This window comes from Wolffia australiana, chromosome 11 (assembly GCF_029677425.1).
Source record: "Wolffia australiana isolate 7733 chromosome 11, ASM2967742v1".
Classification (NCBI taxonomy): domain Eukaryota; kingdom Viridiplantae; phylum Streptophyta; class Magnoliopsida; order Alismatales; family Araceae; genus Wolffia; species Wolffia australiana.
The window spans coordinates 3,355,314-3,369,059 of NC_135845.1; the positions used below are offsets into that span (position 1 = coordinate 3,355,314).

Consider the following 13,746-nt stretch of genomic DNA (forward strand, 5'->3'; position numbering starts at 1 on the left):
TTGCTTTCTTAACATGGAAGGCAAGATGAACTGGTGACAGTAGGAAGAGAGGGAAAATGAAGAAATAAAATGGACATGATTCATGAAATCTTAAACCTTGATATATTAAGATCTCACCATTGGATCGACCTAAAATTTCCATGGTAACTTTGTCTTTTCCTGCTCTTTCCATCCACCAGTGAGATTTGTAAAAAGAGTGTCAGTAAAGGGGGGAAATCAATTCAAACTTGCCCCAACCCTTGTTGGCAAAGGACACAATGGGCATTTGTAACTTTGTCTTTTCTTGCATTTCTTCCCCTCTTGATATTCTGTCTGTTGCCAAAACGCCAAGTATGGGCAAAATATTCATTCTATAGGAGGAGTTATTGAGGTTACTACATCACCTTAGTTCAAGAGGGCAATCTAAAAAAATAAGGTCATCTAGCAATGCTAGGATTATATTCAGATTGAATCTATTGTTACCTAACTCTATTAAAATTTTTTAATCCCTTTTCCTTTACGATCTTGCTTCTCCAAGGTAAAATCAAGATCAATAAGGTAGGATTTCTTTCCTTTTGTTTCTTCACTTAGGTATTGGCCCATTCAGGAGGATCAATCCCTAAGCACCAAAACCATTCTCTTCATTCTTCAGGTGATCTTAATCTTCAGAAGAATGTTCAGATTTCTTGACCTGCGTTCTCTCCTTTTGTAACCTTTATCTATTTATTTAGCATCCCACTGTTTGTGCTTACTTTAGATTTCCTAGACCAAGTAAAATATATTCAGTTCTTAAGGAAAATTTCCTCCCTCTGGATTAACCCCTTTCTCATTCTATACTTTCTATATTTGGAAAAGGAAATTTTATAAATTGTATTGCATAAGCTTAACTCTAACGACATGGTTAAATTTGTATATAATCACACCATTCTTAGGCTTATTAGTGATGTCGACTGCCAGTATATTAATCCAATGGTGATTTATGTTTTTTATTTAAATCAAATACTAAAATCAGTATATAGTACAAGTCCTCTAATTTCATTGCACATATACATCAATATATTTTAAAAAATAAACAAATCTTTACTTCTTAATGTAATTTATTTTGAAAGCGAGGGAAAATCATATGTTAAATTACTTTTTGACCTAATACTCAGTTATTGAGTTAAAAGTAGGATTCATATAATTCTGTAAGTCTGAAGTAAACAACTCAAAATCGCCATAAAATCAAAATTAATGTTCTAAAATCTGTCATCCATCTATGTCGCATGGTTTCAGCCTGTAGAACTAGTTTGTAGAAAAAATGGTTTAATGTCTTTTAACACCTAAAAGTTAATATCGGAGAAAACAATTTCATAGGAAATATCGCATGATGATTAAGATGGTTTTTTGGAGAAAATAAGTAGGTATAGGCCTTTCAAAATCTTGGGACCAATATTTTAGTCAAGTGACCTGGATTCAAGCACCCAAAATGAATTTCAGAAAAACATGAGTGATGTAGGGCAGATAATGAAACGCACATTCCTTACAGATAATTTAGAATTCAAGTGAAACTTTCATGGATGATCTGAAGCTCATTATGGAAATCACCCAAGTTAGATTACTAAACTGGTATATTAGTTTTCTTAATTTCAGTGTTATTGGCATTTTTCAAAAGATGCTTGCTTGTTTAGGTAAAAAAGAGTAGGACAGTTTCATTTGTGCTTCTTTGATTGTCTCATGAAAAATCATAAATTTATTATAGTTAAAATGTTTTGCGGCCTCTCCACAACACGCCAACAACACTAGTATTAACACACAAAACTCGATAAGATTATCATTTTAATTAGAAACGTCCCTTGATATGATGCCAACTCATTGTTGAAATATTGTTTATGCCTTTGATGATTAAATTAAACCATCAATAAGGAATTTTATTGATAATATTTTAATAACATGTGGTTTTTCCTCCTTCAGTAAGTGCAAGGTCGTCCAAAAGGTATTTATGCATCTGTAAATAGTATTTTATCTAGTGCGGGAAGAAAATGTGCATTGATGAAGTCCAAAAGATAATGAATAATAAAAATTATTGAAATAGATGAATTAATGAGTTAAATGTTCCAAAACTGAGAACGGTAAAAAAAAATACATGCACAGAAATTTACCTTTCATCTTGTCATTGAATATAACTCGTAAATATCTAATTATTTAAAACCACTAGATAAACAGCTCCCAAATTAGATATACACATTATTAACCATAAAATTGGGTTTAAAATTTTCATCTTAAGGTTCTTATTTATAATACAATATAAAGATGTTCATAACAGAAGGTTTCCGTGTTCTAATATTACTATTTAGAATGTATTATAACAGCCACATTTAGATGAATCCTGGCGGACTACGTGTTTTTCTGTAGATGATTTGATACTGGCCTTCGATATTTAATCATATCTTTATTTGAACTTATGTTGAATCCTGGCCACTAGTTCCCTTAAGGACTCTGGGAACATGTTCTTTTACTACTCGCTACTCTTAATGACAAATTCTATTAGTCAGCACAGTTTGCTAATGGGGTGTCTAGTTGGTTTACGAGTTGCCGACTCCTCAATAAGAAGAACACCACCGTAATAATGGATAAATATTTTTCGTTTTTTTATGTTTGATGGGACTGTATGCCTCTTTGTTGTAAGAATGTCTTTTGGCGAAGCCTGGAAAAACTGGATAAGGCTTCAGCCAGGGATGTATAGCCATAAAGAAGGACACGACATTAATTAATAATACAAATATTTATATTCAAAAAATATCCGCTTGTAGCCCCACAAATTTCGTAGAAGATAGGGCAGAAGAAACAAAAAGAGCTCTCCGAAGACAATAATGTATTAGATAAGAACAAACGAATAGAATTGATACAATGGATGGACTCATCGAAAAGATGCAGGGCAAGTGGCTCTTTAACCAGCTGCCTGAACTGCGACCTTCCGCCGATGATCAGGGACTTACTAGTATCTGAAAAATTAATTAAAACACATCTGAATCTATCACTATTTGAAGGTGAACTCTTGAAGCTCTGAAGATGCGTCTTTTGAGCAAGCACTAAATTACGCAATCGTTTGCTAATTCCATGCCCAGCAGAGTCCAACTTAACGTGTCATCAAACGGCCCCTCTTTATATGTTAGCAAGAAACATAACTCTCTTTCGTGAATTCCAATTAAGCATATCATTTATCAAAATGGATTCTGCCTCTACGTCTATGTAGAATCTAAGCAATAAATATATTAATAACGTTTATTATTACAAAATGAAATGATATTTGTGACGTACAATAACACCTATGGATGTTTCCACTCGAGAAATAAAACCAGTCAAAGATTCCTTGCAATGCATAATGCAAACATTAGACATCGAACCTGCTTCCTCTTTTTTTATCTCTTAATCGAAACCTAGGTGGCTGATGATGCCGGATTTCGCTAATATGGGTGAAAGACTCAGAGTAAAGTGCAGAATAAAGAAAATAGCAATGACTTGGACAACAGGGAAGATCAAGATATGATATTTTCTTTGAAAATAAAAAAATAAAATAAGGCGTCAGCGGTTCAGTAGGATGCTAGGGCAAGGTACCTCCTAGGGCTGACTTTGCTCGCCAAGGAAAAAAAATCACGAGAGAACGGAAGCGCGGCGGGCACCTGGAAGTCATGTAGAGTTTAATCGAATGGAACAAAGACATAAAAAATTGGCGCAAGATCTGTGTAGCTTACACATAAATACAAATAAATGGCGGATGGCAAGCACAAGAAGGAAACAGTACTTCCCTGTTTTGAAATCCCCTTGAGATTGAAAGCATCTCTTCGGTTTCAGTGGACTTGACCAAGGGATAAACAAAGATTATTAAAATAATTGTGATGAATCGAAAGAATTAACCCGATAAGAGTGCTTCCTGCCCGGCATTCTCGCCTGTGTAAGTTCTATCCTATGAATTCATAGAAAAGCTACCATGTACTCTCCATCTTCTCCCCGAGGAAGACTACTGGCAGCTACAATTACCTATCCTTGAAGCCGATCGTTTTATGTTTTAAGTCTAATAAATAAATAAATAAATCATTGTGTTGATAAAAATGGAGCCTACCGAAAAAAACTTCGTTAATATAAGGGGGACTCGGCTTCACAGACCGTTCTTTTTTAGTCATAATACCTTATGTTGTTTTCTGACACTTATTATTAATATTCAAGAGCTAACCAAGTGTGTAAAAACCTATAGCAGATAGCAAATGTTTCGGAAAGGCGTCACTTTTACTCTTTTACAGGGTGCTGTTCTTAAACACCACCATGACTGGAATATTACTTTTAGGCTTGTCGATAACTTCCTAATGAATATTTGCAATATTCTAACTCCGGGCGGTAAAACCTCTTTTAAAGGTAGTAGCCGACTAATAATTAGACGGAACTTGGACAAAGCTTCAAGCTATGCCAAAAATAATCTCTCTCTCACCCTCATAGATGAAGTGTCATTCCTACCTTGTCTGACCTCCAATTACCCTCGATAATTGGTAAAGTTATCAAATCATTAAAAACTCACATATTACTTGCATAGAAAGAAAGTGAGTGCTCTGTTCAATTTCTGCGCTTGAACGGGAATGGCACGAAGAAGATAAGGTTGAATTATAAACAACAGACGATGATGATGGCAACGTAGTTACTACACTTGACGATAAAACAACAAGATACGCAAATCTTGTATTCAATCGAGTCCTATAATAGATACTGAATCGCGCGCATTAATCGTCGCGAAAGACATACGTCGAGGACTGACCAGGAGTTGAGAAAATTCATGAGAATGGAAAAGGGGTAATTGGAAAGAACTGCTACACACACTTTCAGAATCACTGGAAGGAGTACAATTTGCAAGTGATTACACATTCTATTTATAGAGCTTAAGCGGCGATTTTCCTCTTATCTCCATCCAACTGACGGGCCAGTTTGAGCTGCGACGATCTCGTCATGATTCCTCGATCATTTGCTTTGATGGGCGTCCACACCTTAAATTTAAAATTCACGGAAAAAAATTTCCTAAATTATACAACTCCTGACCGTATCATCTACTACATAATTCAACGCGAATCCCCCGAAAGTTAAACCAGACTTAATGCAAATCTTTCCTTATTGTTCCGTAATCATTATGATATCTGTTTCCCGTGAGTGGTCTTTATTCTAAAACTAAATAATATGCAATCAATCGATGTTGACGACACCAGTGGTTACCATTGTTGCTTCACATCCGTAACGCGCATTTGACATAAATAGGGACAAAGACACATAAGTACGACTAAATTGAAATAATCAGAATTAATATTTCGGCCAAAATAACTGCTAATGTAGCCCGTGGACCATTCTCTTGAATTTTAGTGGCGTATGTAATGGCTCTTCATTTAAAAACCTTTCAGACGGAGATTGGTTTTAGGCCGGAAGATAACAACCTAAAGAAACCTTCCTGTTAGTCAACTATCCGAGTTTCCTCTCTATCTCCGTCTGTCTGCCTGTCTGTCAGTCTGTCTCTCTCTATCGCTCTCTCTCTTCGGCCCATCCTTTATGATTCCCCTTTGACATGTTCTCGTTTATTCCGATGGAAGACGTCCACAATAATTTAATTTTATATTTTCCCGTTTCGGAAACGAGTTTGACTGCGAAAATTTTTCATTCTTTCGAAATAAAACTTTGCTGCTCTCGATTGTTAATGGGATGTTCGCTCTTAGTGGAATCCCAAACGGAGAAGGCAAGAATAATATTACAGCCTATTGTCTCGTAACATCACTCTCACTTCAGCGGTTCCTTTCCCCGCGGAAGGCTTGTGAGAAAAGTACCCAGGGTTATAAATAAAGCCGACGGAATTCGGGACTTATCCTTTGAGAAAGAGATAGAGATGGCTGGAAGAAGGCAGAATTCAGACATAAAACAAAAACTAGAGGGGCAGGGAGATTTGACTTCAGACGCTCAAAGCGATCGAAATTCGGTCATTTGCGACATTACGAATAAGTAAAACCTTTTTTTTTTGCTAGTAAGATTAACCATTTCATCTACCCGGAAACGATCCTAAATATCTTTGCATTACGCATATTTCGACCGCTTAATACATATATGAGAAATAAGCTGGTAGAGGATAAGGTTTGACCAGTCCAGGCTTTGAAATTAACAAAAGAGACATTAGTAAATGTAATAATTCCCTGACCTTTTCTGTAATGGATTCAGAAAAATCTAATACTACTCAAATTTATCCTAATCGCGATCTTTACGTCTCTCGCACTTGTTCAGCCTACGAGTTGCGTGACAGCACTTTTCCACATCAGAGCTATGATATCATGAGTTATAATCTGTAATAACTTTACTCGTTGGGAATGTAGATCTTTTATACCGGATCCTCGCAATTCATTTTCTGTCACGAGCTTGCAGCAATCGAGTTTTGACAGGAGGAGATCATTTGCAAACGGGGACTCTATGGCCTTGAACTGCCGTTTGGAACGAAGAACCTTGGCTAGTCTGTCTCAAAAAAACTCGGTGGCATACTTAGCATTTTATATTATGTATGATGAATTCAATTCATAAAATAATATTAATTGGGAAGCATTTTATATTATGTATGATGAATTCAATTCATAAAATAATATTAATTAGGAAGCATCTCAGCACCTGCACTCAAGCAAACTAAAAATACCAAAGACCAAGCAAGAATGCCTGCCCGCTTAGTTGCAGATATCCTTTCTCTTCTCCAGCCCTTTACATGATGGCGAGGATATTCAAGGGCAGCAGCGCCGCTATCCTTCTGTATATTCTCCTTCCTCTTCCGTTTCTCATGTACCCCACCGATGCAACGAATGGCACCCACGTCGAGACTTTCCCCTTCGGTAGCCCCTTCAACAGCAGCCCCGAAACCAAACTCAAATTCCGCGGAGACGCCCAGATCGACAAAGACGCCCTCCAAATCACAAGAGACACCATGAACGAGGAGTCCTACCTCCTGAACAACTCCGGCCGCGTTATCTACGACAAACCCTTCAAGATCTGGGAGGGCAGTACCAACCAATCGAACAGGAAGGTTATATCCTTCAACTCCTTTTTTGAATTCAACATCTACCCAGTGAGTAACAAGACCCCCGGCGAAGGCCTGGCCTTCATCATCGTCCCCAGCAGCGAGACGATTCCCGAAAACAGCTACGGTCAGTACTTAGGCCTGACGAACAGTTCAACTGACGGCGACCCCGCGAACAAGTTCATCGCCGTGGAGTTCGACACGCTTCAGCAGTCCTTCGACCCCGACGATAACCACGTTGGCCTCAACATTAACGGGATTCGCTCTGTTGCCACAACTTCTCTCTCCAAATTCAACATAACTCTTGCTCCCTTGCAAAAAGATGGGATTAAGTACTGGTGTTGGGTGGACTACGACGGGCAACTCCGCCAAATAAATGTGTATCTAACTGAGAAGGGAAGACCCAAGCCGACGGCGCCTGTTCTTGGCGCCGCTGTCGATCTCAGCGCTTATCTTGCCGAGAGTTCTTACTTTGGTTTCTCAGGCTCCACGGGAGAAAAGTACCAGCTCAATTGCATCCTATACTGGAATTTAACGATAGAGATTCTCCCCCTGAAGACGACCCAAGTTGCTTTAATCTGGTTTCTGAAACTCGGCGTCCCTGTTCTTACGGTGCTTCTTGTCGCCGTAGCGGTCACAGGTCTCTTGTCTAAGCGGAAAAGGGAGAAGAGGGACGAGGGGCTTGAACTTACTCTCAAATGGCTGCCGGGGACGCCGCGAGAGTTCCAGTACAGAGTTCTGAAGAAGGCTACGGGAAATTTCAACGAAAAAAATGTTCTCGGGAGGGGCGGCTATGGCGTGGTCTACAAGGGAATAATCCCCCACGAGAACAGTTGCGTGGCGGTGAAGTCTTTTTCGCGGGAGACGATGCAGGGAGACTTCCTCGCCGAGCTCACCATCATCAACCAGCTCCGGCACAAGAACCTCGTTGGCCTCATCGGTGAGATATGCTCTCTAATGCTAATCCGCAGAAAACTATTATTTTACTAAATAGAAGAACTACCTACTCGTCTTCTCTTTTTGTATTATTACTTGTTTTTAATGGGTTTGTGATGGGAGAGAGAGAGAGATAGAGAGGGAGACGAGAGGAAGAGGGAGAGAGGGAGGGAAGGTGGGCAAGAATATATGATTATATGGTCGCGTAATCTTTATTGGGTTCCTTTCTCACTGTTTATCTTTGTTTATCTGGGGTTATCACCACGAACAGTAATCTTATTGTTAATTGGATTAGTGAGACTGAGCAATTCTGATTATGTTGAATCTTTCTGGTAGATTTTCTATGGCCTATTTACAAGTACACTTACCTCTTCAGTTTAAACTATTCAGGCTGGTGCCATAAGAACGGGGATTTGCTCCTGGTTTACGAATTCATGCTGAACGGAAGCTTAGACAGACACCTCTTCAACGAGCTACCTGGGCAGCACCTTAAATGGCACAAGCGACGGGGTATCCTCGCAGACTTAGCCTCCGCCCTTCATTATCTCCACTACGAGTACAACCAGAGAGTGGTTCACAGGGATCTGAAGGCGAGCAACGTGCTACTCGACGAGAACTTCAACGCGCGGCTTGGCGATTTCGGCCTTGCCCGAGCGATAGACAACGAGAGAACAAGCTATGCTGATATCCATGTCGACGGGGTCCCGGGCACCATTGGCTACCTTGCACCAGAGTGTTTGCACACGGGGAAAGCCACCCGCGAGTCTGATATCTTCGGCTTCGGCGCGGTTGTGCTAGAAGTTGTCTGTGGGAGACACGCACGATGTGACATCGGCCGCTTCAAGTCACTAGTAGACTGGGTCTGGAGTCTTTACCCACAGGGGAGAATTCTCGACGCTGTTGACCCAAGGCTGGAGGAGGAGTACGAGAAAGAGGAAGCGGCGAGGCTGCTGCTATTGGGTCTCGCTTGTAGCCATCCGACCCCAAAAGATCGGCCCAATATTCAAGCCGTGGTGCAGATTATCTCTGGGACTGGGCCGCTGCCAGAAGTTCCTACCGTGAAGCCGGCTTTTGTGTGGCCGTCGGCATTCGAGGAGTTGAACCAAGATAACGCCACGATCATGCCTAGCAGCTCAATTACGAAGAGCAGCTCTAACCCCTTGTTATATGTGTACAGCGGGCATTCGGAGTTTCGCGACGTCTCTGCGAGGTGAGAAGACTGTAAATGCTTTCCCGACTACTCTGATGAAGCCTCTGATGAAGGGGAAGGTGCCACTGCTATACGATCTTGATTGTTGTCTTGCTTTTATAGGCCTAGATTCTACAGAACGAATTTCCAGGTATACTTTTTCGAATATTTCAAGAATATGCACATGGTTTGAGTGCATTTGCCCTTTCGTTTGAGTTCTTTTTTGGGGCATTAACTTCAACATGTAACACCTGTATCGTTCCTTCTCTACGTCTCTCATCCGCCTATTAGGTTGGTGATATACATGAAACAAAAGTATGCACCTAACTTAAATGATTTTATGTAATGTTCCTCGTTATTTATATGGAGTCACAAATGAGTTTTACAGGTGCTTATAGCTTGTACTTGGGTTTTCTCCCCAACGAAGTTTCATCTAATGCCTAATATCGTTATTCATTTATACTCATTCATGTTTCATTGAAGGACCATAATTAGTTTCTGTTGAAAAACTAACGATGATGGTGAAAGAAAGAGTCGACAGGGAAATAGTAAAACCAAATGTTCATCCACACCATTAGCGGAGAATGTACATGAGTATTTATAGGAACGGATGTTCCTTCAACATAAAATGTTCTTAAGAGATTCAAATGAAATCCGACGGTGATTAATCATGATGGGTAATGATGACACGTTATGGTGTGCGACGCTTTGGTTCAGGCGGCGGAGGCGGTGGTACAGCTTCTGACTTGGTTGTCTGACGCGTATCTCAACAGCCCCCCGCAAACTTATGCCTGACTGAATGTTGAGTCTGGAACGCAGGAGACAGAACCGAGCTCGAGGAAGTGGCTAGGTTAGAAGATCAGAAAGTTGATCACGTGTTGAGATGTAGAAGACTTGCATTAATCCTCGGGAGATATTATCTCAAACAAAATGATAGTCAATTTCAATTTGTTTAGTGCGGGCGTGAAAAACAGTATTTTTACTTAAATAGGTGGCACCGATATTGTCACACCATAGTACAGAAGGGGAAAGTAACTTAATTTGTAGTTCTTTAAAAAGAGATTGTAACCTTCTATTCTGATTCTGTGTTAGAGCGAGCTACAATTGTCTGTTTCTTGGAGGCCCAGCTAATAAGATTATGACCAAGATAAATTAATTAACCACTGGTGGACTTACGATCTAAAGGATCTGCAGCCCATTCTGCATCAGTGAAGATGTGAAGCGTATATGGTGAGTTACTAAAATTGTAACGAAAATTTGAAAGTCCTTTTAGATAACGAAGATGTTTAAGCTGTTTCCAATGACATGGTTGAGGGTCATGCGATCACTGGCATGCTTTATTGACAGCAAATGAAATATCAGGATGAGTGAGCGTTAAATACTGCAAACTGCCAACAATTTTATGATAAAGAGTACTGTTGTGATTAGAACAACTTTTTCTTTCCCTTTGATGGGAATTTGTATCTGAGCAATGAGTAGGGACTGGCTTGCACTCAGTCACTTTGGCCAATTTAAGAACCTTGATGGCATATGATTCCTAAGAGAGAGAGACCGGCCTGATTGCATTAAAGTTGAATGCCGAGAAAACTTGTGGCTGGTCCAAGATCTGGAACAGCAAACAGTTGGCTTAACTCTGATATACTGTGAGAAATACTATCTGCACCAGGACTTGAGATTAATATATGATCAACATAAACAACAATATATTGTGGTATTTTATTTTTAAATTTATAAAATAACGAGGGATCAATGCGTGACCTTGTAAAATTATTACTAGTGAAGAATTGACTTAATTTTTGAAACCAGACACGCGGTGCCTGTTCTAAACCATATATTGATTTTCTTAGTCGACAAACATAATTAGCGTGATGAGAGGAAACAAAGCCTGGTGGTTGACACATATAAATGATTTCCGATAGATCGCCGTGAAGGAAAGCATTTCATATATCAAGTTGATGAATATACCATTTATTGCTTGCAGAAAGAGAAAGGAGAGTGCAAAGAGAAGTCATTTTAAGAATAGGACTAAAAGTTTCATGATAATCTATACCTGGAGTTTGACTAAACCCTTGAGCTACTAGTCGAGCCTTGCACCGATCAAAGGAGCCATCTGTTTTTAATTTCGTACAAAAAACACATCTGTATTTCTGTCTTTGAGCAGGAAGGGATATACATTTTCATCAAAGAATACATCTCTGGAGATAACTATTTTATTTGTACGGAGAATTAAACAACGATAACCAAGGTGCTGAGAGCTGTAACCAAGGAAGACACATCGCTCGGACCGAGAGCTCAGTTTCAAGACAGCGTGCGGCCTTAGATTTGGGTAACATAAACAACCAAATTTTTTAATGGTAGTGTAATTTGGAGAATGATGTTGGAGTACCTCAAATGGGGACTTAAATTTCAGCTGCGCCATCGGAAGACAATTGATCAGATACACAGCTATAGTTGCTGCCTCATCCCAAAACCGTTGGGCACACCTGCATGATGCATTCAGGAAAGCACAGTTTTAATGATACGATGATGCTTGCGTTCAACAACACCATTTTGTTGATGAACATGCGGGCATGAGACTTGATGAACATGCGGGCATGCGGGCATCAACACCGTTTTGTTGATGAACATGCGGGCATGAGATCTATTGCCAATGTATAGCGTTTCTGAGCCTTGGAAAGGTTTAGCGTGATTTAGAACTTGTGGATCTACGTGACATGATGATGGCGCACGCCATCAAGAATCGTCAATGAGGTTGTCCACACCACTCGTTACCGTTGTCAAAGATCAGGTGATAATGCTCGAATATCCTATCTTATTTTCATCGTTTCATTTGTCGTGTTTTGTGTCTTGTTCGTATATATCATCCCATTTTTGTCTCATCGCAAAACGTATCGTGCCCGCATTTTCATCGTCATAGAAAGGGACCTTCCTTCTCCCCTTCCCTTGTTTTAGTTTAACTTCCCTCCACCCTTTCTATGTCTAATGGGGGCCCATTCTATAAGAGCCCCTAATGGATCTTTGTTGACCCATTCAGGGGGGGGGGGGGGGGGCGCATCCTCGTTATAAGGAAAGAGGGGGACGCCTAGCCCCTTAGACCAGGAATTAGTGAGTTTTTTTTTAACGTCTTGGTCTGACCTCCCCTCCAACGAGAGAAATCAACAGAAAGGGGGGAGAGAGGAGTTCACGGAAGATGTCGGGAGGGAAGGATCCCGGTTTTGTGCTGCCCAGGACTTCGAAGCAACGCGTGGTTCTGCCATCGCCGGGATTTTCTGCCGACCGCCCTGAAACTGAAATTTATCGACGTGAGACATCAATCGCAAATTCTCTTGATCGGGACTCACCTGGGTCGATAAGTTGCCAGGTTTGAATTGATCTGAGAGGGATTCATTCAATTAGAGACCTGCGCAGATCGTGGACTCCACCGCCCGGGAAATAATCTACGGCGGGTTCTCTCGACCGGGGACTCACCGTGACCAATAACTTGCCGGGTTGGATGCGATCGGTTGTGTGTTTGATTTACCAGAGATTGCACTGAATTTGAAGCCAGCTGGACGAGATCAGGGATCGCCTCAGCCGTGAAACCAACCGGAGCCTTGGGCGGAGGCTTCAATTGACCAGGACCTGCATTGGACGTGGCGTTGTGACCGAGAGCTCCCACCTGACTGCATTGTTGAGGCAATGATTCCGCTCCCCCACACGCACCAGCTCGTGACGCCCAAAATCACCATCGGCTACTGGTGTGACTAACATACGTAAGTCACGACAAGCTTAGCGGAGTCGCTCGAGCCGCGTCACCACCATGGTCATTTCCCAACTCCTCTCCTCCGACCCTTTACATAGAGCTCAAGCATCATCCTTGCTCGTCGAGACACCGTACGCTCTCCCGCGCCTCTCCGCTCCACCTGCTTTGACTGCTGCTAACTGTCGACAAAACTCTGCACCGCGAGCCACGCTGATGAGGTATGCTATCCTCTCGCGTCGCTCGTTTACTTACCTTTTGCAGTATATTTTTGTCTTGACTCCACCATGCTTGCGCTAGGTAGGAGAGAGAGGTATTGAGAGGAAAACTACGAACGACTTTGAGTGTCTTACCGGTACAGACGAGACCGTCCGTTACGTGCCAGCCCTACGGATAGATTCCGTTCAGCCGTAGACGCCTTTGTCACTCTGATGAGGTTTGAGAGGCCACCGTCACCGTCACCCGACGACCCCATCCAAGCTTGGAGCTCGGCATCTTCCTCGAGTCGAAGCCTGCACGTACAAAACGTAGGGCACTCATTTTGTCATCGTAGTTGCATCGACCTGTTAGGGTTACCCGTCGGACGACGACACCATCAACATTTGATACCACCATCTCTTATCAGTACTGAGCCATCATACTCGGTGCTGACTGGACGACGTCTTAGACGACATCCGACATCACATGATGAGTTGCTCCATTGTCTCGATACCAGTGCATCTGCATGCTTGTAGACAGTGTTGATGGTGGTCCAGGTGTGAAGTAGTATGCTTGAATTTGATTCTGGGGTGCCCAGCCATTTGGTGAGGGTGAGGCATTGCGTGGAGTGCGTGGGCCAAATCTATC

General features: G+C 41.3%; 1 protein-coding gene and 1 long non-coding RNA gene across 2 annotated transcripts; one reads left to right on the plus strand and one right to left on the minus strand.

The window, feature by feature from the left end:
• Positions 1 to 2,768: 2,768 nt before the first annotated feature.
• LOC144709639 (uncharacterized) lies at positions 2,769 to 4,065 on the minus strand. Its single transcript, XR_013583074.1, has 3 exons — positions 3,714 to 4,065; positions 3,577 to 3,641; positions 2,769 to 2,963 (listed from the first exon to the last, which is right to left on the minus strand). It is a non-coding gene; the product is annotated as an uncharacterized LOC144709639 (long non-coding RNA).
• A 2,604-nt stretch (positions 4,066 to 6,669) lies between these two features.
• Positions 6,670 to 9,554, plus strand: LOC144709134 (putative L-type lectin-domain containing receptor kinase S.5). Its single transcript, XM_078582559.1, has 2 exons — positions 6,670 to 7,976; positions 8,363 to 9,554. Exons 1-2 carry the CDS (start codon positions 6,728 to 6,730, stop codon positions 9,184 to 9,186), a joined length of 2,073 nt encoding a protein of 690 aa, XP_078438685.1. The 5' UTR covers positions 6,670 to 6,727; the 3' UTR covers positions 9,187 to 9,554.
• Positions 9,555 to 13,746: the final 4,192 nt, after the last annotated feature.

Coding starts and splice junctions, on each gene's coding strand:
- LOC144709134 (XM_078582559.1), top strand. CDS start 6,728: ATGATGGCGAGGATATTCAAGGGCAGCAGCGCCGCTATCCTTCTGTAT. Junction 7,977..8,362: donor GAACCTCGTTGGCCTCATCG/GTGAGATATGCT, acceptor TAAACTATTCAG/GCTGGTGCCATAAGAACGGG.